We start from the raw sequence: 25,006 nt of genomic DNA on the forward strand, positions 1-25,006 counted from the left end.
CAACCAAAGCCTATTTTCAGGCATTGTTTCTATTGATTCCACTCCTAGCTGTAAATCAAATTAAAGCAAATCTAGTAACATGATAGTAGAGGAAATAAAACTACTTCACCTACCAATCCCCCACACAAATTGATTGCTCACTTTTTTCCAGTATGCTTGACTTTCTCAAATGAAATTAGACCATATTTGACCATTGTCCAATGGATAGATGGTTATTTCTTCTACCAGTTCCATAATATTGCCTAATTTGTTCATGTTTATTTATCATTTAACAATTACTGGGTGACTGTTACATCCTAAACACTGCACTGGGTACTGGGAATTTTAAGATAAATGAGATAGTCCTTCCTTTCAAGTAGATCATTGTCTAATGATCAAAAACCAAATAATTAAACTACAGCATTGTTATGCTTGAATTCGGGACTCCCAAAAGACCACCAGAGACCAAGATCGATGTAAGCAGCAAAGAGGTGTTTATTTCGAGCTAGCTCAATCCTCGGCGTGCACATAGCAACTGGTGACACTGAGAGGCCCCAGCCCAGGGTTTGCAGCAGTTTTATACACTCTTTGGGGAAGGCAGGGACTTCACATACATCATAGCGTCTCTTAGCAAATCATCACACACCGCGGGAAAATCATAAAACAACTCTAAAACATGATTAGCACATTCACTGGTGGGAACAAGTTGGGTAAGGGTGATTGGTTACTACAAGAGGGGGATTCATTTGAACTGATTGGTGTAAGCCATGAGGGGAGTATGTGCTGAACTACATGGTTTCCCAACATGTTATCAACCACCATAAACTACTGGGAGGGTCATCTGGCATCCCAGGTATTTTCCTGGTCTCATGCTGATTGGTGGCTGCTAAGGGGTTGCTATGGGTCCCCACCTAGTCTGACTGAGTCAGGGACACCTGGCTCAGCAGATCTCTCCTGTTATTTGTAGATAAACAACTAGCAGGGTGAGTATGTGCCTAGGACAAGGGTCCTCTTTCCAAGTATGTCCTCTTTCCAAGGACAAGGGTCATGCCCCCTTCCTTAGACAGCTTTGCTCTGAAGTAGAGGCTGGTTTTTCAGCATAAGTCAGGATCGGAGATAAGTATAAGGCTTGTCATTTGCATTTGTGTTTTTACAATATCTAAAAATGCTTTTTCCTTATGTCTTTATTTTTCTATTGAGAACTCTTTCTATATTCCAATAAAAAAATCACTACACATACTTTCTTTGAGTTTTTTAAATTAAATTCTTATATACCAGTGAAACATGTATTAATACATATTATGGGAAACTTAGAAATGAATTTCCTCCTCATCTTTTTAAAAAAAAAAAATTGTTTTTAAAGTAACCTCCTTTTTTCTGACTTTTTGACCAAAGATATACTTGTTTGTTGTTCAATGAAAGAAAAAGAAGACACTGTTTTACAAAGAAATTGAAATTATTCTATAATCCTTGACTTTTAAAGGTTTTTTTATTGTGCAAATATTTATGAAAATTCATTTTTCCCCCCTTTCAAATCAGAACCTACTGGGACCTTAGATGTCTGGTACATGAAACAGGCCCTGGACTACGATAGACAACAAATTTCTCTTTTCTGGAAGGTAAGTTTTCAGTTTCAAATTTAAAATCAAGGAGATTATATATTTGAGTGATTATATGTTTACAAGGCAGAAAAATACCTTTTTTTTTTTTTTCTGTTGTGGCTTTGATATGAGGCTTCAAAGCCTGTGTAGGAGCTCGCTTTCTCAGACTTGGCTCTGATCCCTGCTGCAGTGCTCTTTCCTGCCAGATGAGGAGGGGGGCTCCAGCCCAGGCCCTCCCTCCAGCCACCTGAGCCTTTCCTCATCCCACTTCCATTCCTTCCATTCCTGGCATTTCCACCCTCTCACCCCAACTACGCTGTCTCTTTTAACTCTTGTTACCAAAGCTGGTTCCTTGTCCCCGATGCCAATCCAATAATGAGGACATGGTTTGGAGAAAAAGGGAAAAGAAGGCTATGATTCTATCCAGCAGGAACAGGGGGCTTCTAAAGAGGTGACTCAAAGGCTACATTTCCTATGTTCTCTGTTGGAGTTGCAATTCACTTGTTAATTGGGAGACAGTCATTTCTGAGATCTGATACCATCCATCAACTGGATTACTTCGTTCCTATGGTGGGTGTTGTACTCATGGACAGATAACTCTGCTTAGGATGAGGAAGAAAGGTAATCCTGTTTCCCCTGAGATTAGGGAGGAGCAGGGAGAGAGGAAGAGGAAGAAACAGGTCCATTTGAAAAGTGAGTCACAGTGGCAGAGCAGCAAGGGCTAGGTTCAAAACATAAAGTGGACCATTGTTACCTCTGTCCCCCTCCCTTACATAAGGGTGTCCAGCAGTGACCATGGTAACTTTCCTCAAGATCTGGTAAATAGAGAAAGCTGTGGTATGGATATTTAGGAATGTGTTTTCTATAGTCATTGAAAGAGAGAGGGTGTAAAGAAAGCTGCCCTACCTCCAGAATATGTGTAGTAGTAGAAAATAACACGAATAGGAATAGAAAGTAGCACTTCCTCAATGGACGTAAAACAGGGATAGATTGAGCCACCTTCCAGAACACAGTAAGCCCTTACGGTAGAATGAGAGTTTCACCAAGTGCCGGAAGCCACCATTGCAGGTCCATTCAGTCCTCACAAAACCCTGTGAAGTGCTAACATCCACCTAGCGGATAAGAAAACCAAGCCTCAGGAAGAGGAAGTTCTTGCCCAGTGTCATCCACTAACTACAGGGCTGGGACCTCCTTGGTTACTTCATGGTATTTTCTTTGAAAGAAAATGCTATGTGAATTGAGCTACTGCTAGGCATGCTCAAAAGAAAAGGTCTCCTAGTGAGTGTACTCCTCTTTATTCCTCAAACTCACATCCCTCTCGCTACACCTCTTCCAGTCAAGGGCAAACAAACAGTTTTGGAATTATGAACCCCATGAGCAGGAAACCAGAAGAGTCACAATGATGAATATGATGTCCTCCATTGGGTTTGATAGTTGCAGTCTTCTTCAATTTTAAGAAATGAGCTTGCCCTTACCCTCCCTCCCTCTCCCCCACCCTCTCTCCTTCTCCTTCTCAGTCTGGTGTACTAAAAATAGCCTAGTGACTCATGATCAAGCTCTTCCCTTTGAAACTAACTCTGCAGCTCAACATTTATTTTAAAATAAATCTGCTTTTTAATAGGAAGAAAATTCTCAAAGCAGGACATGCAGAGAAGCCACAATTTGCAGTAGAAAATAGCTCAATTTGTTGGCTGTTGGTTTTCATTTTCACAAGGAAGGAACTGGTTAACACCTAAATTTCTCCTCCAAAAAAAAAAAAATGTCCTCAACAGTGATCTGAAAGAGACTTTGTGAATCCTATTTCGTGTCTCTCTCCTCAAGGGTTCCTCTCAGCAGAAAGAGAGTAATGATAATGGAATCTATAAAGCCAACAAGACTAGTGTGGGGTCAATCAATGAGGGGACACAAAATGGTTAGAAACCATAGAGCAGGGAGGGGCTCCAAGGTAAAACCAGGTGTTACTACAGCATGCCTGTGTGCTTCTTGGGGTGTCAGAGACTACAGACCATGCATCACCATGGTGGTCTGAAAGCCGAACCAGAGGCAAGTCAAAGTAAATGCCTGTTAACCACAAGTCCTGCTCAGCAAATGTGCACATGCAAATTCTTCTGAGTTACTCACTTTGGCCTTGTCCTCATCCTCACTAGTTTCTAGAGAGACCTTGGAACTCAAAGTCTTCAATGCCCTTTGAGTCTACCCTTCCTCTTGTTGTAAATATCGCTTCTACTTCTGCCAGGACAGACAGAAGTCGCTGCTGCCTGCCCCCCAACACACACACAGGCACCCATCATAAAATTCTTTCTTTTATGAAACCAGAATGTGGGCCTCAGAAGGGTGACCCGGACTGAATCTGGCCTATGTTAGAAACTAAAAGGTCAATACTAGAAGTGTCTGTGATTGACACCAGATGTAGTCATCAAAAAGTTGGATCCAGTCCTAGCTTTTGCAGGGCCATTATAGGATTAAATCCTTTTCTGTCAAATCCTGGGCTTGTCCAGTGGCCCCCAACAGGCCACTCTGTTGTGGAGGGAGGGATGAAAACACTGCCTAGAGAAACTGGGATGAGCAGTCTTGCTTTGGACCACAGACCTCTAGAGCCACAGGGATGCCATCCTCCCCCACACATACGCACTCATTTTTATAAATGTGGAAGCTGAGGTTTCAAGAGGGTTCTCCAGTGAGAGGCCTTGGGGTAACATGGCCCTGTTGCAGGAGACATAAATCACTGTCCCTCTTTGTGAACCCAGCCTGACCCCCCTTTCCTACTGGGGGTTCCTCATGCCACACTCAGATAGGCCTGGGGATTCAAGGAGGTGATGCTGAGGCACAAGGATGTCATCTGATGTCAGCCCAGAAAAAAAATGTTACAGCTAGGTTAGACGCTTTGTGGTGGGCCCAAGTCATCTCTCGCTGAGCAAAGACGTAGTGTGCTGGGGTTTTCCTTCTTTGAGCAACACTGGGAAACCAAACACAGGGGCCACCCCCACAATGTCAGAGAGAAGCACAATGGAAGCCCCAAGTAAAACCCCACAAGCCTGTGACAAAGAGCACGTTCCTCACGTCAGGGGACATGTGAGATGACTTTTCGCTTTTGTAGGATGTTTACATTAGAGGAGAACACTTCACGCTGAGGGGATGCAGCCCCTTGGGGGGTGTGCATGGCTGGGTGTATGTGTGGCATACGTGTGAATGCATGTGAGTTTTGAACGTGAGCAGGATGAGTTTGTGCAATACAAATCCATGTGAGGGTGAGGGTGTCACTGAGTGTGTATGTGTGAACATGTGTGTGTAAGGGTGTGAGACTTGTGCATGTGACTAAGTGAGGATGGCAGTGTGCATGTGAGTGTTGGAAGGTGTGTATTTGTGGGTAGGGTGGACGAGTGTGGTGTGAGCGTGTGAATGTGAGCATGCTCGTGTGTGAGGGTGGGCATGTGTGAGTGTGTGGGTGTGTTGAGGGTGAAGGGACCTTTGCTTTGTTGTTATGGTTTCCACACCATTACTCATTTCCTCATACCTTGGTTTTTCCTGAAAGCTCCATTTCTTTATAACTATCCTGTACTTTTTTGAATCAGCTATTTTTAAGAGAAAAGGTATTTTATAAGTTAAAGCCAAAAAGTACAACCTAATGTATGAAATGAAATGAAAATACCTGGGCACTGTTAAAACAACAGATGCAGTAGCAGGTAGGAGATGGTGCTCGGTCCCAAGCAGCCCAGTGTCCCGTGAGAGCCCTTCACAGGCTCAGCAAGCCCTCCCTCCAGTCCCCCTGGCTCCTCCTGGGCGGTTTCTCTTGATTTCCTTTGCTTTGGTGAAACCTTTCAATCCCTGCACACTTTCAATTCCAGCACACTTTTCTTTCAGTTAAGATAGCATGTATCCTTTAAAAAGAAAGTTATCTTCAATATATATGGATGGTGGTTGAAAAAGTATGACTATGGGTTAAAGCCACATTAACCTTTAGCATTTCCTCTTAATTTCTTCCGTCTTGATCATACCAAGCCATAAACCTTTTGAAATGATGGTGGAGATATGGAAGAGAAATAGCCACGCACAAAGGAAGCTGAATTCTTTCATGTGTTCTTTCAAACCAATAAATATATCAAAGTTCCTCTTTAGTACTAAACTCATGCTGTGTGGCAGGGATATGAAAGTGGAAAAGACCAATCCAGCCCTTAGGTCCTGGAATTCACAGTCCAGTGCAAGGATTGGAATGGGAGCAGAATGTCAAGGACACCAGGAGGTATTGAGCAGGAGTTTAGAGATCAACTGGAGGAGTGGTGGTGGGCTTGCCCGGAAGAGCAGGGAAGTTGGGGAGTCCCTCCATAAGGGATAGTGGAGCTGAATGCTGAAGGACAGACTCTCCACAGAAGAGTGTGAGAACGTTTGTCAGGGACTGTGGATTCATGATGGAAAGCATCGCTTTAGCGAAGCTCTGTTCCACAGAAATATAAAGCCAGCCACCGTTGAAAGCCACGAGTGATTTAAAATTGTCTTGTGAGCCACATTTTTAAAAAGTAAAAAAGAAACAGGTGAAATTAATTTTAAATAATATACTTTAGCCCAATATATCCAGAATATCCTCATTTCAAAATGTAATCACAGCCAGGTGTGATTACAAACCTGTAATCCCAGCATCTCAGGAGGCTGAGGCAGGAGGATCAAGAGTTCAAAGTCAGCCTCAGCAAAAGTAAGGCACTAAGCAACTCAGTAACACCCTGTCTCAAAAAAAAAAAAAAAAAGGTCTGGGGATGTAGTTCAGTGGCCAAGTGCCCCTGAGTTCAATCCCCAGTACCCCCGCCAAAATGTAATCGCTATTTAAAATGATTGGGATATTTTACAGTCTTTTTTCCTTTTCTCCTGAGTCTTCAAAAACTGTGTGTCTTCTAAGTATCTGCACAGTACAGAAGTTAAGAGCTTCCCACCTGGCAGAGAGGCAGCACCGGTTGGTTTATTTCAAGGGCTTCCTCTTGGTACTGCATACCTCCAGAGTTCTTCCACAAGCAATAGGGAGAGAGTTAGGGAAACTCTTGTTCCAAAGATGGGGGAGAGATTTGTTATTTTTTATTCACCTGTTCAATGGGCAACTTGTTTTAATATATAGCTACCCTCAAAGGCAAAATGAAAGTAAGGATAGCAAACCCCAGGTCCCAAGTCACAGCACAGCCTCAGAGACACTGGCACGACTAGGGACAACTTTTTCAAGACATTCCTTTGTCTCTTGTCCTAGTGTTCTCTGTCACGTGAAGAATATTCCAACCTCTATCACAGTGCCCTGGGGGGATGCCTTCTTTGGCTTCCTCATCTGAAAGAGACTTAGTGCAAGTAGAAATTACTATCTGGAACTTGATTTATATTGACATGGGACAAACGTCCATTGAAAATCCCTAGGGAAGATTGTCTGCCAGGTGCCTGAAACCCTGCTATAATTACATGAGGTTTCCAATCTCAGAATCAATATCTCAATACAAAAGCAGCAGATGGCAACATTTTGATGATTTTGTTGCAATGTTTGACTCCATCTCCTTTCCTTTCTAGTCCTGGTCCCATCACAGACTGGCACAGCATTTCCAAAGATATTTTTGGAACGAAAGAGTTGCCTTGCCTTGCTTGCTGGTCGCACGTGTTATGCCAGCTGGAACATTGGGAATTTTGGTTAGAGAGCAGAATGTGTCCAGGGACAAAAACAAGAGGGTGGGTAGGAGGGAGAACAGAAGATTAGAAGCAGAGTTGGAAGAGGAGTTAAAGTTTGGCTCTCATGAAGACTCCCTTTATTTTCCTGTTTTTTTCTAGCTACAAAACAAGATAGAAGTCATTATGCCAGGGTAACTGCTGTGAGGTGTCACTGGGTTCAGTCAGTTCAGTCCTGCTGAGGATCTGAAGAGTCTACCCAGTGCTAGCAAGGTCCCACTGTTGAGAATTGTAGACAGAGCTGTGCTATCTGGGTTCAAGGTCCAGCTTCCCTACCTACTGGTCATGTGTTCTTGAACAAGGTATTTAACTTCTCTGGGCTTTACTTTCCTTGTGAGTAAAGTGTGGAGAATAATGGTATAGACCACATGAGGTTGTTGTAAAAATTAATAAGATCATTGTGAAAAGTGTACGCTAAGTCACTGTGGGGTGCGAATGTTGTACATGACCCAAGAGTGCAAAGATGACCTGACAGACTGGGGGAGATGGAGCGGTGGACGGGAGATTTCAATGTCATAATTTCAAAAGCAGTGTGTAGTTGGTGTGAGCCTGTAGTCCCAACTGGAGGAGGCTGAGGTAGGTGAATTGCTTGAGCCCAGGAGTTCAAGGCCAGCTTAGGCAACATAGTCTCAAAAAGAAAAGAAGGAAGGGAGGAAGGGAGGGAGAAAGAGAAAAACTTCAAGTGACTTTGGACTGGGGCTGCCGAAGGTAGTCATGAATTCCAAAATCAAGGCACCCGAGTTTAAACTCACAAATTAAATGTACTTTGTAATCAACTACGTCACATTGGTAAACCTTCCATATAGAACTGCAGGTGAAGCCAAGAGTCAAGATGGCCTGGGTCTCTGGAGATTGGTAGAGGGTGGAGTAGTGCCGATTGTGATGATGTTGCATTACTTCAGACTAACCAAGAGAGGGGAACTCACCGAGTGTCTCTGTCTTCTCATTTGTCATGTGCACTCTTTGGAACAGGTTACTTCCCTTCTTAACTCATGGATGGGAATTATCCTCATTTTAAAAATAATAAAGTTGAGGCTCAAATAGGTAAAATAACTTGCCCAATGTGAACAGTGGTAGAGCAGTGGTAGAGAGCTAATGTAGCATGTGTGAGGTCCTGGGTTCAATCCCCAGCACCACAAAAAAAAAAAAAAAAAAAAAAAAAAAAAAAACCACGAAGTCAGAAGTACAAGCTGTGACTAATGTGTTCAATTTCCCCTAACTTTCTAAGGAGCATTGATTATAGCCACTCTTCTTTGATGTTGGTTAAGCTCTAACAGATTTTTTTTCCTTATTATTTGCATCAGAAGTTCTGAAGTAAAGTGTTACTTTAGGACAATTCCATTAGGTGTAAGTCCTGAGAAGAAATGCTTTGTCAATTCACAAGAGACCCCTTTTCTCCAACAGACCTTTGTTTATTTTTGTTTTGTAGTGCTGAGGATCAAACCCAGGGCCTCGTGCATGCTAGGCAAGTGCTCTACCAATGAGCTGCGCATCCCAGCCCCAGAGTTTTAATATATATATATTATTACTGCCAGAGATGGCACTAGAGTTTCCAGGACTAGATACCACCAGCGTGTCATAGTCTCAACTGTGTTGAGTTCTGTTTTGTCATGGTTTTCATTCACCACGTTATCTCTGATGCTGGAAGCCTTTTCAGGCAGTGTAACTTTCACAGCAGCTTATTGAGGGAGCTCTTCACTCTCCACTTCTCAAACCTTATTCAGAAAGAGTTTCCACACTGTTTCATTCATTTCCCACAGGACAGGATGGAGCAGAAACAAAACTGAAGGGGACAAACAATAGGAAAGCTTGTCCTTTTTTTGCATACTCTTACCAACAGAAAAGAATGAGGATAACAGAAGGAACAGTGGCCTGAGAGCCACACTCATCACTGCCAGAGACGGCACAAGGGTTTCCAGGACTAGACACCACCAGGGATGTCGCACATTTGGGTGGCTGGGTTCTGCCTCACATCCACTAGGGGGCGCTCTGCAATCTCACATGCCTTCCTTGTGGGGAGTATTTGACTTCTGAGCTCTGAACCTCAGCATCCTCATCAGAATGGGGAGTAGTAAGGGCTAAATGTGACAATAGAGGTAAAACTTCTAACACATGGTTTACTAACAAATGTTATTTTCTCCCCGTCACACAAATAAACAGCACTAGAATATAAATATGTTCACCTGGGAAGACAGCTGGCTTCTCAGGACTGCAGGCCTTCTAGGTTCACAGCTTTTCTCCTTGTGACTCAGAGATTGCTGGTCCAGAAAAGAATTCTGGACCCCTACCCTTCCCAAATTTCTGAACTCATGCCCAACATTGATGTTGTATGTCAGAACATATCACAACCCCACAATTAGAGAAGCAGCTTTGCAACATCCTGCTAGGAAAAGTGATTGGGGATTCCAGTTATGCAACATGGCAGACTGCACCTGCCACTCCATTGTCTCAGGCTTAAGGAGTAGCATGTCACAGTAGAGGGAATACTGGTCTAGAAATTGAGCGCTCTAAATTCAATCCTCCCTTCTCTGTCTATCCCTTGAGCAGCCTTAAGCAAGTCATTTCATTTCACTGAGTCCCTGTTTCTGTGTTTATAAAATACAGTGTTGAATTCATTGTTAATCTATAGAAACTCTTCCAGTTTGGTGGTTACACAAAGATATTCCATTCCATCTGGGCCAAGCATGATCCAGGAATGATGATCCAGGAATTATATACATTATTTACAAATTTTATGTTGCATTTCTTTTTTAAAAAACAAATGAGTTATATTGTTTTCAGAGGCTTTGGGAGACTAAGTGCCCACTTGGCTAAATACCTGTTTTCCTATTGGCTTACTGAGATTTTTGTTCCATGGATCCTATAGGACCAGTTTGGTTAAGGAGACCAATTACCCAAGAGAGGGTAACCTTTATCTCCAGACTTGAGCTTGACATTTTATGTGAGCCATATTTATATAATGCCATATGTATTGCCATATGTATGGCCCCAGGATGCCATATTTACTTGTCTACTACTTTCACTCCACCCCAACCTATTCGTAATCTTTTTAACTCTAAAATATGAGAAATAGAGGAGAAATGCAAGGGTCTGTGCCCTTTACTATTCTCTGGAAACTTCGCGATCCTTCTGAGTCTCACCTCTATTGACTAGAAGGCTATGATCAGCTGGGTTTTCATGGCTGTCACTATGAAAGCTCAATGAACCCGAGATGACATTTACCCCCTTCTTTCAGCATTTCACCATTTAATCAAATGAGATTTCTGGGGTGTCTATGAAGGACAGTGAAAGAGTAACAAAGTCTGGTTTGCAAGGTGCTTTTTTTTTTCCTTCCAAATTGGTGCTCTGTTTCCTTAGTTGTTAGAGAAGAACTGAAGCCCCTTGGGTCCCTGGAAAGAATGGGGAATTTTGTGAGCTTGGTTAACTCTTGGAAAGTGCCTTGGCGAGGGAATGTGGGGCAGGGTGGGAGTAATACACTTACCTCTGGACTTATAGAGAAGAAACAGAGAAGGATGCACTGAAAGATAGCTGAGGGAATGGTCTTTCCTGACAAGCTTTTGCTTTAATTTATGTTGTTTTTCTTCTCTGACAATGGGCATGTTTATTAATAACAGTTTAGAATATAGTACTTTAGAAAGCACTTGCTTATTTTAATCTGCACAGCCAGCTATGAGTTCAGCTGTGATGGTCATCTGAAATGCTAACTGTGGAGAAAGACTGAATGTTCGGGCTGGGGATGTGGCTCAAGCGGTAGCACGCTCGCCTAGCATGCGTGCGGCCCGGGTTCAATCCTCAGCACCACATACAAACAAAGATGTTGTGTCCGCCGAAAACTAAAAAAAATAAACATTAAAAAAGTATCTCCCTCTCTCTCTCTCTCTCTCTCTCTCTCTCTCTCTCTCTCACACACACACACTCTCTCTCTCTCTCTTTAAAAAAAAAAAAAAAAAGACTGAATGTTCACCCACTGGGTTCCCCACTTGGTGCAGACCAAGGCTTGAGATCCAGGATTGAGCCTCATGGACACAAAAGGGTTCCAGAACAAATCTGTATTAATCATGCTCCCAGAAATGGAAATATAAAAGTTGGATGCTCATGGATTCATCTGCAGGGAGAATACAGATGTTGGGCCAACCAGAAGGCTTGACTCAGCAAATTGGAACATTCTCTCCCAGTATGCTAATTGTTTCAGAAACCAAATTATAATAAGAAGGCCAATTTATTCACTTAAAGTGACAAATACAAATTTTAAGTGAACAAGACATTCATGTTGCCTATTCTGTCCTGACAGACAATCTTCATAGGAAACCAAATTATTAGCTTTCTTGCTGATCAGGGAACCTGAGTGAGGGGCATTCTCCAATCCTAGATGTGTCTTTCAGCAGAGGTAGCTGGAGACCCCCCACTTACAGAAGGGATACTTATGCCAAGAAACTACCACTTACCCCTGGCAAGCCAAGCCTTCCTTGCCCTATGCTAGGCAGGGATAGGCACTGCCAATGTTAGGCTTGACAACTCTCCATGTTCTATGCTTCTGCTTTCCATGGTCCTTGTCCAAACAGGGGTACAATACAAATAATTAGTTTTCTGTTTACTTCCTGGGATTGCTCCCAAATGATCTCAATTGGAATTTTTGCAGTTCCAAAACTTGTTAGTCACATATTTACGAACAGTTTCTTCATTTCCTAGCACAGATGGCTAATTCAATTCACTAAGTATAGATTTTACTGGTTTAGCTCTTGAAAGTCTTGTGTTTGGTGTTTTGAGCAGGATGATACTTTCTTATATAAAAAGTTATACGTGTATGGATGTGTGTGTTTCATAAATTTAGCAACAGAGGCCCACAATTGCTAAGAGCCTCATCCAGGGTCTGTGTGATTGACAGAACTGGAGTTCAGATTCAGATTCAGTTCTTCTGAGTTCATTCTTGTTCGATGGGATGGTTAAAGTTGTTTACCATTAGTACATTTTATTTTGATGCAAGAAAGGAAAATTGCTGTGTTTTGAAGATTTATTTTTTAAAGATGCTGATTTTTTTTTCTTAAATGGCAGTTGTGCTGATAGGTCATTTCATGAAGTGTACAGTGGAGATGAAGAGATACACATGAAAAGGTCACTCAGATTTGGCTGCCTGAAGCAGGAGCCAAGAGAACCAGGCACACAGCAGCCAGAGATCTTAATCTGTGAGTTAATAGTACATGGATGTGTTTTGTTGCAGAATCTGAGTGTATCAGAGACAAGAGGGAAAATCCTCCACTATCAGGTGACTTTGCAAGAAGTGACAGGGAAGAAAATCACACTACAGAACATCACAGGACACAACTTCTGGACCTGGGTGATTCCCAGAACTGGGATTTGGACTGTAGCTGTGTCTGCAGCCAATTCAAAAGGCAGTTCCCTGCCAACTCGCATTAATATAACCGACCTGTGTGGCTCAGGTAAGGTACCAAATTTTCTTTACTATTACCTGTGGGAAACTGTGTCTTCCTTATCTCTTCTTTCCTGCAGGCCTGGCCTAGGGCCTGACATGAGTAGCCACAAGTTTAGGCTTTATAGTTAACAGCCATCTCTTCCAATCAGTCTTTGAGTGGTTTGGACAAGTGAATTAGCACTTCTGCTCTTCAATTTCCTCCTCTCCAAAATAGGAATTCTATTAATGGTTGGGCAAGTCATTGGGAGACTCAATACATAGCAAGTGCTCAATAAATGTTAATTGAGGAAATATTAGTTACACTAAATTAAATTCTAACAATTTTCAATTAGACTAATATTTACAGAAACAAAAATAATATATAATATTGTTTTATAAGAAATATTTTATACTTATGTTCAAAACATTTTAAAACCAATAATATTTAAATGAAGTTCTGACTGTAACGAAATTATGGTAAGATCTTGTTATGCTCCATCTCTTCATTACACAAATTTTAGTGTGTATCCAATTTTCTTCATCAAAAATCTCCCAACTTTATGTAGAGTCTCACACTTATAGTCATCTTCTCTGAAAATAATTTCTCAAGACAAAAATCCCATGATTTGCTAAAAAATAGATACTTCTCAAGATGTGCTTGTAAAAGGATTTCATGTCAAGATTATTGGCCTAACTTCAAAAAAAATTGCCTACATAGAATAAAACTCGATAATTAGATCCTCTCTTAAAATTTACTGTAATAATTCTATGCATATGTAAGTCTAGCAATCATCATTTCAAAGAAGTTTCTACCAAAACATTATTTGATGTAGACTGTTAAATCCTGATTATACATCTTTTCAGTCATGTAATGAAAACATAGGATAATGGCGTAGATGAAGATGACTAGAAGAAAATACAAGTAGACACTGAAATAACCTTGAGTTGACACGAGGCAGGAATCACTCTTAGGAGATAAGAATTATTCTTACAAAAGATGTGACTACAGTGACTTATTTGTTCTCTCACATGAAAGGAGTTCAGAGATAGATAGACCAGGGTGGTGTGAGAGCTTTGTGACATCAAGACTCTGGGCTCCTCATTTTTACCCTCAGCCAAGCTTGGCTTTGATCCTCAAGATGGAATTGGTCCAAGATGGTTTCTAGAGCTCTAGCTGTTTCCCTGTAGGCAGCAGAAAGAAGAAAGAGAGAAGGGCTCAGACTCACTCTTGAGCTGTGCCCCATGTCACACAGCAGGGCTTGCCCCTGTTGGCCTTCATTGGTTACCTGGCTGTACCCAACTACAAAAGGGGGCTCAGAGCTATCTTTTAGGGATCAATGTTCTCTCATTAAAGAAAATGAGGGGAAGGTGTTTAGTAGGCTGTTGGTCCTCTCTGCCTCGTGTGGAAAGGCACCTAAACAGAAATCTTGAAGGAAAAAGCAGATTAACTTTGACTTTAATGCATAGGAAGAAAAAATTAAAAAAAAAAAAAAGATACTGTAAATAAAGTTCAACAAGTAAATAGCAACTGAAGAAAATACATAGTACATTTTTAGCATAAATAGAGTTGATATCTATATATTTTTAAAATATCTATAGCTAGGTAGATATCTATATATTATTTTCAAATATATAAGCTATCAGGGGATATGAACACTCTAAAAAGAAAGCTGAGTGCTATGGCACACACTTGTAATCCCAGTGACCCAGGGAGCTGAGGCCTTGAACCCAGGAGAATTACAAATTCAAGGCCAGCTTCAGCAGTTTAGTGAGGCCCTAGGCAACTTAGTAAGACCCTGTCTCAAAATTTTAATTTTTTTTTTTAAAAAAGGGACAGGATGTGGCTCAGTGGTGAAGTGCCCCTTTGTTTAATACCTGGTACCAAAAATAAATAAATAAATAAAAGGAGCCAATGAAAATATGTATAGTTTAACTAGCAATCAATGAGAGGAAAATCATGAGGAACCAGCTGGGTGTGATGACACATGCCTGTAATCCCAGTGACTCAGGAGCTGAAGCAGCAGGATCACAAGTTCAAGTCCAATTTCAACAATTTAGAGAGGCCCAAAGCAAAATAAAAAAGGACTAGAAATGTAACTGAGGGTAAAACATCCCTGGGTACCAAACAAACAAGAAAAATCATGAGAAACCAAATCAGACTGACAGAGTAAACAGAATCGGTGTACCTGTCTTGGTGAGATATAGGGAACAGGTACTCTTGTATGCTATTGGTAGGTGTGTAAAGTGATTCAACATTCCGGAAAGCAACTCAGCCATATATAATGAAATTTAAATATGAACATATTTCTTGACCAGCAAATAATCAGATAAGTGTTTAAAATGTAAGTACAAAGACATTTGTGGGAAAATTGTTTGAAGTAGCAAAACTCTATAAATGACCTAAATGTATAATAGTAGAGAATGAACTGTTTAAATACACCTTGATGCTTATCTACCTTAATCCCACAAAAGCATTAAAGTAATACTGTAACTATATTTGGGGAGATGGGTGGATACCAGGGATTGAACTCAGTGGCACTTGACCACTGAGCTACATCCCCAGCCCTATTTTGTATTTTATTTAGAGACAGGGTCTTGCTGAGTAGCTTAGCACCTCACTTTTGCAGAGGCTGGCTTTGAACTCATGATCCTCCTGTCTTAGCCTCTCCAGTCACTGGGATTACAGGAGTGTGCCACCATATCCAGCTTAACTATATTTTTATTGACATGGAAAGATGCACATTGTAAGTGACCAAGGAGATTTTCAAAAGTATACATAAAATAATGTCACTTAAAATATATATTTACATGAGTATATAACTTTTGCATAGTAAAAGGAAAATCTAATAGAAAATAAGAAAATGCTCACAGAGGGTCATCCTTGCATCATGGGATTACAGGTGACTTTTTTCCCCTTTTACTTTTTATATTTAATTTTTTTTCCTTCCATGGGTAAGTATTGCTCATGCAATTTTAAAAGTCAATGCTGTGATACTGAACTGATGTTTTCAAAATGTAATATATTAGAATATCTTACTTTCCAAATCTCATTGCAGATTATCCTTGAGGTTATAAACCTGATAAATGTAATGGTCCCATTCTAGTGTCCTTATTGAAATTTGGTGACAACTTCCCAAAGTGACACATTTCCTCATGTTAGAGTGCACCTCTGCTTTATTCCTTCAACAGTCATTTACCGAGTATATATTATATAAGGTAAATTAAATTCAGCCATAGGTTAAAAAAAAAAAAACACCAAATGCAAGGTCGAGGTTCTCAAGGTACCTTTACCAAGTAGAAGAAGAGATGGATGTAAAAACAAGTTAACTGTAGTCAGTATAAGTGTGAGGTCGGAGCCGTGCACAGGAGTGCTAGAAACAAAGAACCAAAGCATGGGCTTACCGAGTATGAAGAAGCAAATTGGTGTTAGCCAGGTAAGCGAGCACAGGTGTGCAAGTGTGAGCGTTTTTATAAAGTGAGAATTGAGCAAGCTTTAAGTTTAAAGGAAGAACTAGCAGTGGGGGAGAATAAATAAAATTTGTTTAATATTGCAGAGACCTAGTGCCTGTGCTCAAGAGCTCCTTAAATTATAGGAGTCAGAGGTTGGTACATTCATAAATGGGCCTAGCAGTTAGAGCCACAGCCTACCTCCTCATGAAAAGCAGTGCTTGCCATAAAAGCACTGACAGGTTCTGGGGGTGCTGTGCATGAATCAGGAATCTGAGAACAGGTGTGTTACTACTGGGTCTCTAGACTGCAGCTTTCGCCCTGAAACTTCCTAAACTTACCTGGAGAACCATGAGCTACAGTTAAGCTTTTGTTCCTCTCCCCAGAGAAAAAGAACAACTCTGCCCATCAATCCAAGACAATAAAACATACTCCCTAATGAAAACCAAAATAGGCAGTAACAATAATATTTTAAAGCCCAATAAAAATAGTTGATAAAACCTAATACCTCTTGTCGACAAGATAAAGAGATAGATAAACCTCTGATCAAATCAACTGGATGAAAGAGAGAGAGGGAGAGGGGCAAATAAAACATTGGTAAACATATTTTCCCCTGGCAAACTTTACAATCTAGATGAGATTAATAACATTGTGAAAAATTCAAAATGTTAAAATTAGCACCAGAAGAAACTTTTTAAAAGCTAAACTGTAGCCAGGTATTGTGGTGCATGCCTGTAGCTACTTGGGAGGCTGAGGCTGGAGGATCATGAGGTTGAAGCCAGCCTGGGTAACATAGCAACTTCCAATCTTAAATAAAGAAATAAACAAATATCCAGCAAAAAAAGCCCTGAACTATAATCCTTTAAAATGTTATTGTACCCTCTAAAATCTGGAACAAGACAGGGATGCCCTCTCTCACCACTTCTGTTCAACATAGTTCTCGAAACACTGGCCAGAGCAATTAGACAGACGAAAGAAATTAAAGGCATCAAAATAGGAAAAGAAGAACTTAAATTATCACTATTTGCAGATGACATGATTCTATACCTAGCAGACCCAAAAGGGTCTACAAAGAAACTATTAGAGCTAATAAATGAATTCAGCAAAGTGGCAGGATATAAAATCAACACGCATAAATCAAAGGCATTCCTGTATATCAGCGACAAATCCTCTGAAATGGAAATGAGGACAACCACTCCATTCACAATATCTTCAAAAAAAATAAAATACTTAGGAATCAACCTAACAAAAGAGGTGAAAGACTTATACAATGAAAACTACAGAACCCTAAAGAGAGAAATAGAAGAAGATCTTAGAAGATGGAAAAATATACCCTGTTCATGGATAGGCAGAACTAACATCATCAAAATGGCGATATTACCAAAAGTTCTCTATAGGTTTAATGCAATGCCAATCAAAATCCCAACGGCATTTCTTGTAGAAATAGAGAAAGCAATCATGAAATTCATATGGAAAAATAAAAGACCCAGAATAGCAAAAACAATGCTAAGCAGGAAGTGTGAATCAGGCGGTATAGCGATACCAGACTTCAAACTATATTACAGAGCAATAGTAACAAAAACAGCATGGTACTGGTACCAAAACAGGCGGGTGGACCAATGGTACAGAATAGAGGACACAGAAACCAATCCACAAAACTACAACTATCTTATATTTGATAAAGGGTCTAAAAGCATGCAATGGAGGAAGGATAGCATCTTCAACAAATGGTGCTGGGAAAACTGGAAATCCATATGCAACAAAATGAAACTGAATCCCTTTCTCTCGCCATGCACAAAAGTTAATTCAAAATGGATCAAGGAGCTTGATATCAAATCAGAGACGCGCCGTCTGATAGAAGAAAAAGTTGGCTACGATCTACAGTCGGTGGGGTCGGGCTCCAAATTCCTCAATAGGACACCCATAGCACAAAAGTTAATAACTAGAATCAACAAATGGGACTTACTCAAACTAAAAAGTTTTTTCTCAGCAAAAGATACAATAAGAGAGGTAAATAGAGAGCCTACAACCTGGGAACAAATCTTTACTCCTCACACTTCAGATAGAGCCCTAATATCCAGAGTATACAAAGAGCTCAAAAAATTAGACAATAAGAGAACAAACAACCCAATCAACAAATGGGCCAAGGACCTGAACAGACACTTCTCAGAGGAGGACATACAGTCAATCAACAAGTACATGAAAAAATGCTCACCATCTCTAGCAGTCAGAGAAATGCAAATCAAAACCACCCTAAGATACCATCTCACTCCAGTTAGATTGGCAGCCATTATGAAGTCAAACAACAACAAGTGCTGGCGAGGATGTGGGGAAAAGGGTACACTTGTACATTGCTGGTGGGACTGCAAATTGGTGCAGCCAATTTGGAAAGCAGTATGGAGATTTCTTGGAAAGCTGGGAATGGAGCCACCATTTGACCCAGCTATTCCCCTTCTCGGTCTATTCCCTAAAGACCTAAAAAGAGCATGCTACAGGGACACTGCTACATCGATGTTCATAGCAGCACAATTCACAATAGCTAGACTGTGGAACCAACCTAGATGCCCTTCAATGGATGAATGGATAAAAAAAATGTGGCATTTATACACAATGGAGTATTACTCTGCATTAAAAAATGACAAAATCATAGAATTTACAGGGAAATGGATGGCATTAGAGCAGATTATGCTAAGTGAAGCTAGCCAATCCCTAAAAAACAAATGTCAAATGTCTTCTTTGATATAAGGAGAGTAGCTAAGAACAGAGTAGGGTCGAAGAGCATGAGAAGAAGATTAACATTAAACAGGGATGAGAGGTGGGAGGGAAAGGGAGAGAGAAGGGAAAATGCATGGAAATGGAAGGAGACCCTCAGAGGTATACAAAAGTACATACAAGAGGAAGTGAGGGGAAGGGGAAAAATAATACAAGGGGGACAAACGAATGTCAGTAAAGGGGGCAGAGAGAGAAGAGGGGAGGGGAGGGGAGGGGAGGGGAGGGGAGGGGGGATAGTAGAGGATAGGAAAGACAGCAGAATACAACAGACACTAGTATGGCAATATGTAAATCAATGGATGTGTAACTGATGTGATTCTGCAATCTGTATATGGGGTAAAAATGGGAGCTCATAACCCACTTGAATCAAATTGTGAAATATGATATATCAAGAACTATGTAATGTTTTGAACAGCCAACAATAAAAAAAAATAAATAAAATAATGCAAACTCAAAAAAAAAAAATAAATAAAATAAAATGTTATTGTAACCATTTAAAATGTTGAAATAAGACTTAAAAACTTATTTGTACCTCCATGCTCTCAAAATAAATAAATAAATAAATAAATAAATAAATAAAGCCCAGGCCCAACTGTTTTATAACTGGACCCCTCAAAAAAAAAAAAAAAAACTCCTATGTTATTCAAATTGTTACAGAAAATAGAAAATAAGGAAAGCTGTTCAACCTATTTTATGGGGCTAATTTAATTTTGATAGCAAAAACAGATAAAGACAGTACAAGAGAAATTTTTGGCTAGATCACTTGTCAACTTTGACACATTGATACATAACCTAAATGAATTATTAGCAATTTGAATCCAATACATGTATTAAAATTCATGCCAATAATTCCAGTTTCCAGTAGATCATATAAAACACTTAGAAGTCATTACTCTTTCCTAACACAGGTAAAAAGATGAACGAACTGAAAAAAATCAACAATTATTTGATCCACCAGAGAAGTCAAGTCACAGAAGGAATCACTGCCCCCAGAATTGAAAAGACAGACAGGCAAGCACCTAAGGGAGGTGGGAGGGACTGAGAAGCATTTTCACAGTTCACAGTACGGAGACACAGGCTCACTAACAGACTGAGACCTAATCACAAGTCTACAGAATACTTCCCTGCTCTACATCTTTCCACCTTACTAAATGTCCACTCATGCAGTTTCATCTACTTGGTACATTATATGTGCCCTTCACCAAAAAAATAAAGAAAAGAAAAAGAAAAAGAAAAAATACAAGGCATACTAAAATACACAAACAAATAAAACCACAGTTTTGAGAAGAGCAAGCATCAGAACCTTACTTGGATACAGCACAGATGGTGGAATTATCAGACCTGGAATTTAAAACAACTATGATTAATATACTAAATATTTTAATGGATAAAGGAGAAAACACACAAGAGGAGATCAGTAATATAATCAAACAGATGGAAATTCTAAGAAAGAATCAAAAAGAAATGTTAGAGATCAGAAACACTGTAGTCAAAATGAAGGATGTCTTGATGGACTTATTAGTACACAGGACATGACTGAGGAAGGAATCTCTTAGTGTGAAGATATTACATTAGAAACTTGTAATCTGAACAGTAAATTAAAAAAAAAAACACACTAAAAAAAGCTAACAAGCAAAAAAACACATTACACAAAAACAGTGGAATGGCTACAAAATGTGTAAGATACCCAAAATAATAAAAATACTAGAAGGGGAAAAAAGAACCAAATACATATTGAAAATGCAATGATGAAAACTTTTCAAGTTATGTCAGAAATCAAACATGTATAAAAGAACACCAAATAGGATAAATCCTTTAAGAAACAAAGACAGGACTAGGGATGTAGCTCAGTTGGTAGAGTGCCTGACTCACATGCCCAAGACCCTGGGTTCAATACCCAGCACCACAAAAAAAAAAAAAAAATCACAACTTTATATCTAGGCATATCATTAGTACTGCAGAATATTTAAAATAAAATTTGGAAGAAGCCAGCAGGGGAAAATCCTTACTTATAGGGACAAAAATCTAAGAATCACATCAAACTTCTAAGAAATCACGTAAGCAAGAAGAAAGTAAAATATCTAAAAATATTGAGAGGAGGCAGGGGAACCCAACAACCTAAAATTTTGAACCCTGTAAAATTATTCATCAAAATTGAAGAAGAAATAAGATTTTTCAGTGTTCTTTTTCTTCAAACAATTGAAGGAATTTGTAACCAGTAGACCTGCCTTTGCAAGAAAGGCTAAATGAAGTTCTTCTGAGAGAAGAAAAATTGTTTAAAGTAGAAATTGAAATTTACATTTTTTTTAAAGGAAGAACATCAGAGAAGGAATAAGTAATGGTAGAATTCAAACTTTTATTCTTATTTTTAATTGATCCTTAGCTCTTTATGCAAAATAACAGTAGCAACAATATATTAGCATGTGTGTGTGAGTGTGTGTGTATGCGCTTATGCATGCTTATATGTAAGTAAAATGAACGGCAGCAATAAGACAGGTGACAGAGAAGGAATTAGGATTATTTTGTTGTTATAAGATACTTGCACTATCCACAAAGCAGTAGAGTGTTATTTGAAAGTGAACTTGAATTAGTTCTAAATGTACATTGCAAACAATAGGGCAAGCACTAAATATAGTTTAAAAAGAAGTATAATGGATATGTTCTAAAATTAAAGCATATAAAATAATTGGTAAAAAACATAAAAGTCTGGAAAACAAGAAAGGAAGGAACAAAGTACAGGGTGAAAGGTAGGAAAGAGTAGCAAATATGATAGATATTAATCTAACTATATCAATAATCACTTTGAACATCGATGACATAAATACACCCATTAAAAAACAGAGATTATTAGAGTGGATTAAAAACAAGACTGAGTTGGTGGTTTTTTTGTTTTGTCTACAAGAAACCCTTTAAACATAGACATATGTAGCTTAAAGGTAAAGAAATGGCAAAAGATATATACCATGTTAACACTAATCAAAAGAAAGCTGGAGTAGCTGTATTAGCACACTGCAGAGCAAAGAAGTTATCAGTGACAAAGGGGTCATGACAGAATGACAAAGGAGTCAGTTTTCCAAGAAGACAAAACAATCCTTAATGTGTATAAGCCCAATAACAGGAATCAAAATACATGAGGCAAAAACTGATAGAACTGAATGGAGATATTTAAATAAACTATTATAGCTGTAGACTTAACACCTGATCAGCAGAAATGGAAAATCCTGAAGACAGAAAGCCACCAAGGACATAGTTGACCTCAACAATACCACCAGTCAACCAAATATAATGGACATCTCTAGGCTACTTCATCTAACAACAACAGAATACATATTCTTCTCATGTTCATATTCAATAAGATAGGCCAAATTCTGGCCATAGCATGTATCTTCATGAATTTTAAAAAGTAGAAATCACACAATGTCTGCTGTCAGACGACAACAAAATTAAACTAGAAGTCAATTACAAAAAGATACTGTAAAATTCAAAATACTTAGGGATTAAACAAAAGAATTCTAAATAACATGCGTCAACGAAAAATCTCAAGAGAAACTTAAAAATATTTTCAACTAAATTAGAATGAAAATAAAAATGAAAACACAATTTACAAAATTTATGGGATATGGTGAAAGCATAGAGGAAAATGTATAGCAATAAGAGCATTTATTAGAAAAAAAAAAAAAAGAAAGATCTAAAATTGATCATCTACACTTCCACTTTAGGAAACTAGAAAAAGGGAAACTGGAAGAGTAAGCTGGGCACTATAGTCAGAATGGCAATTACCAAGAATACAAAGCAACAATAAATGTTGCTAAGGATGTAGGGGGAAAGGTACACTCAAGCATTGCAGGTGGGACTGCAAATTGGTGCAACCACTTTGGAAAGCAGTGTGGAGACTTCTTTAAAAACTTGGAATGGAACCATTATTTGACCCAGTTATCCCACTCCTTGGCTTATACCCAAAGGACTTAAAATCATCATACTACACTGATGCAGCCACATCAATGTTTATAGCAGCTCAATTCACAATAGCTAAACTATGGAACCAACCTAGATGCCATTCAACAGGTGAATGGATAAAGAAAATGTGTTATATGTGCACAATGGACTATTACCATATGGATTCAGCCATAAAGGAGAATGAAATTATGTCATTTGCTGACAAATGGATGGAACTAGAGACCATTATGCTAAGTGAAATAAGCCAATCCTAAAAAAACCAAAGGCTGAATGTTCTTTCTAATATGCAGATGCTAACTGACAATAAATGGGGCCAGTAGCGGGGGGATTGGAGGTTCACTGGATTAGACAAAGGGGAACAAAGGGAAGGGAGGAGGTATGGGAACAGGGAATATAGTAGAATGAATCAATTACACGACCAATGTAACTCCACATCATGTTCAATCACAAGAATGGGAAGTTATACTCCATGTATGTATGATATATCAAAATACATTCTACTGTTATGTATAACTAAAAAGAACAAATAAAAAAATAAAGATTAAGCTGGGAGTAAGCAAAAAAAGAGAAAAAATATCAACAAAACTAGAAGCTAATATTTTGGAAAGATCAAGAAAAGTAATGAATCTGTAGCCAGAACAAATAAAACAATGGGGTATATGCAAATTAACAATTTCAGAAATAAAAGGGGGTTATCACTATCAATCTCATCAATATCAAAGGATGACAAGTGATTAGAAAGGCAAAGACCTTAACTATTCATAAAAATCAGCTTGAAGTGTACCATAGACTTAATTGTAGAAGGAAAACTATAGCCAGGCACGGTGGCGCATGCCTGTAATCCCAGCAACTTGGGAGGCTGAGACGGGAGGATCAGGAGTTCAAAGCCAGCCTCAGCAACTTATCAAGACCCTAAGCAACTCAACCCTATCTCTAAATAAAATAAAGAAAGGCTAGGGATGTGGCTCAGTGTTAAACACCCCTGGGTTCCATCCAAGTACTGAAAAAGAAAAAAAAAAGCTCAAAATCACATATCATTAGAAATTTTCAAATTAAAGCAATAATAAATATCACTGCACACCTGTTGGAAAAAAACAAAGATGCTGAAACATGAAATGTCAGCAAGGATGTGGAGCAACAAAGACCTACTCATTACTGATGGGAATGCAGAATGGTACAGTCTCTTTGAAAGATAGTTCGGCAGTTGCTTACAAAACTAAACATTGTTATCATATGATTCAATAATCATACTTTTTAGTATTTCCCCAAATGAGTTCAAAACTTATGTCCACAAAAATATCTGCATGTGAATGTTTACAGCAGTTTTGTTCCTAACTTCCCAAACTTGGAAGAAACCAAGATACATTTGGTAGGTGAATGGAGAAATAAATAAATAGTGGTACTTCTAGACAATTAACTATTATTCTGTAGTTAAAAAAAAACTCTCAAGCCAGGAAAAGATATGGAGGAACCCGAAATATCTGTTACTGAGTCATATTAGTCTGTTTTCCATTGCTGTAACAAAAACACCTGAGGCTAGATAATATACAAAGGAAAAGAGATTCTTTAGCTCACAGATTTGCTCAGCTATGATGAGGGCCACCTTGGCTCTGTCACAATGATAACATTGTGAAGGGGGCACATATAAGGGGAGGATCACATCGCAAGAAAGGAAGCCAGAGGGTGATCTGGGGTCAGGCTTGCTCTTTTATAACAACTCACTCTTGTGAGAATTAACTCTGTCCTGGAAACCAGCATTAACTCTGGCAAGGGCAGGACCTGCAATGACCTAACCTTCTACCACTAGACCCCACCCTTAAAGGTCATCACCTCTCAATACCGCCACACTAGGGACCAAGCCTCCAACATGTGAACTTTTGGGGGACAAGCCACATCCAAATCATGACATAAATGAAAGAAACAAATTTGAAAAGGCTCTATGCTGTGTGATTCCAACTATGTGATATTCTGGAAAAGGCAAAACTATGCAGAAAGTAAAAAGATCAGTTGTTGCAAAGGTTGTGAGGGAGGGAAGATAAATACGTGTAACACAGACGGTTTTTAGTGCCGGGAAATAATTCTAAATGAGGCTGTGATAAAGAATACATGTCATTATGCATTTGTCAAAGCCCATGGGATTTATAATACCAAA

At 39.3% G+C, this 25,006-nt stretch overlaps 1 protein-coding gene across 1 annotated transcript in view; it reads left to right on the forward strand.

The window, feature by feature from the left end:
- Window positions 1–25,006, forward strand: part of Il12rb2 (interleukin 12 receptor subunit beta 2) — a 74,811-nt gene that overhangs the window by 22,633 nt on the left and 27,172 nt on the right. The window contains exons 7-8 of the mRNA XM_027949552.2: window positions 1,519–1,598; window positions 12,487–12,706. Of these exons, the coding sequence (XP_027805353.2) occupies window positions 1,519–1,598; window positions 12,487–12,706 (300 nt within the window). The remainder of the gene's footprint in view (window positions 1–1,518; window positions 1,599–12,486; window positions 12,707–25,006) is intronic.

This window comes from Marmota flaviventris, chromosome 10 (genome assembly GCF_047511675.1).
Source record: "Marmota flaviventris isolate mMarFla1 chromosome 10, mMarFla1.hap1, whole genome shotgun sequence".
NCBI lineage: Eukaryota > Metazoa > Chordata > Mammalia > Rodentia > Sciuridae > Marmota > Marmota flaviventris.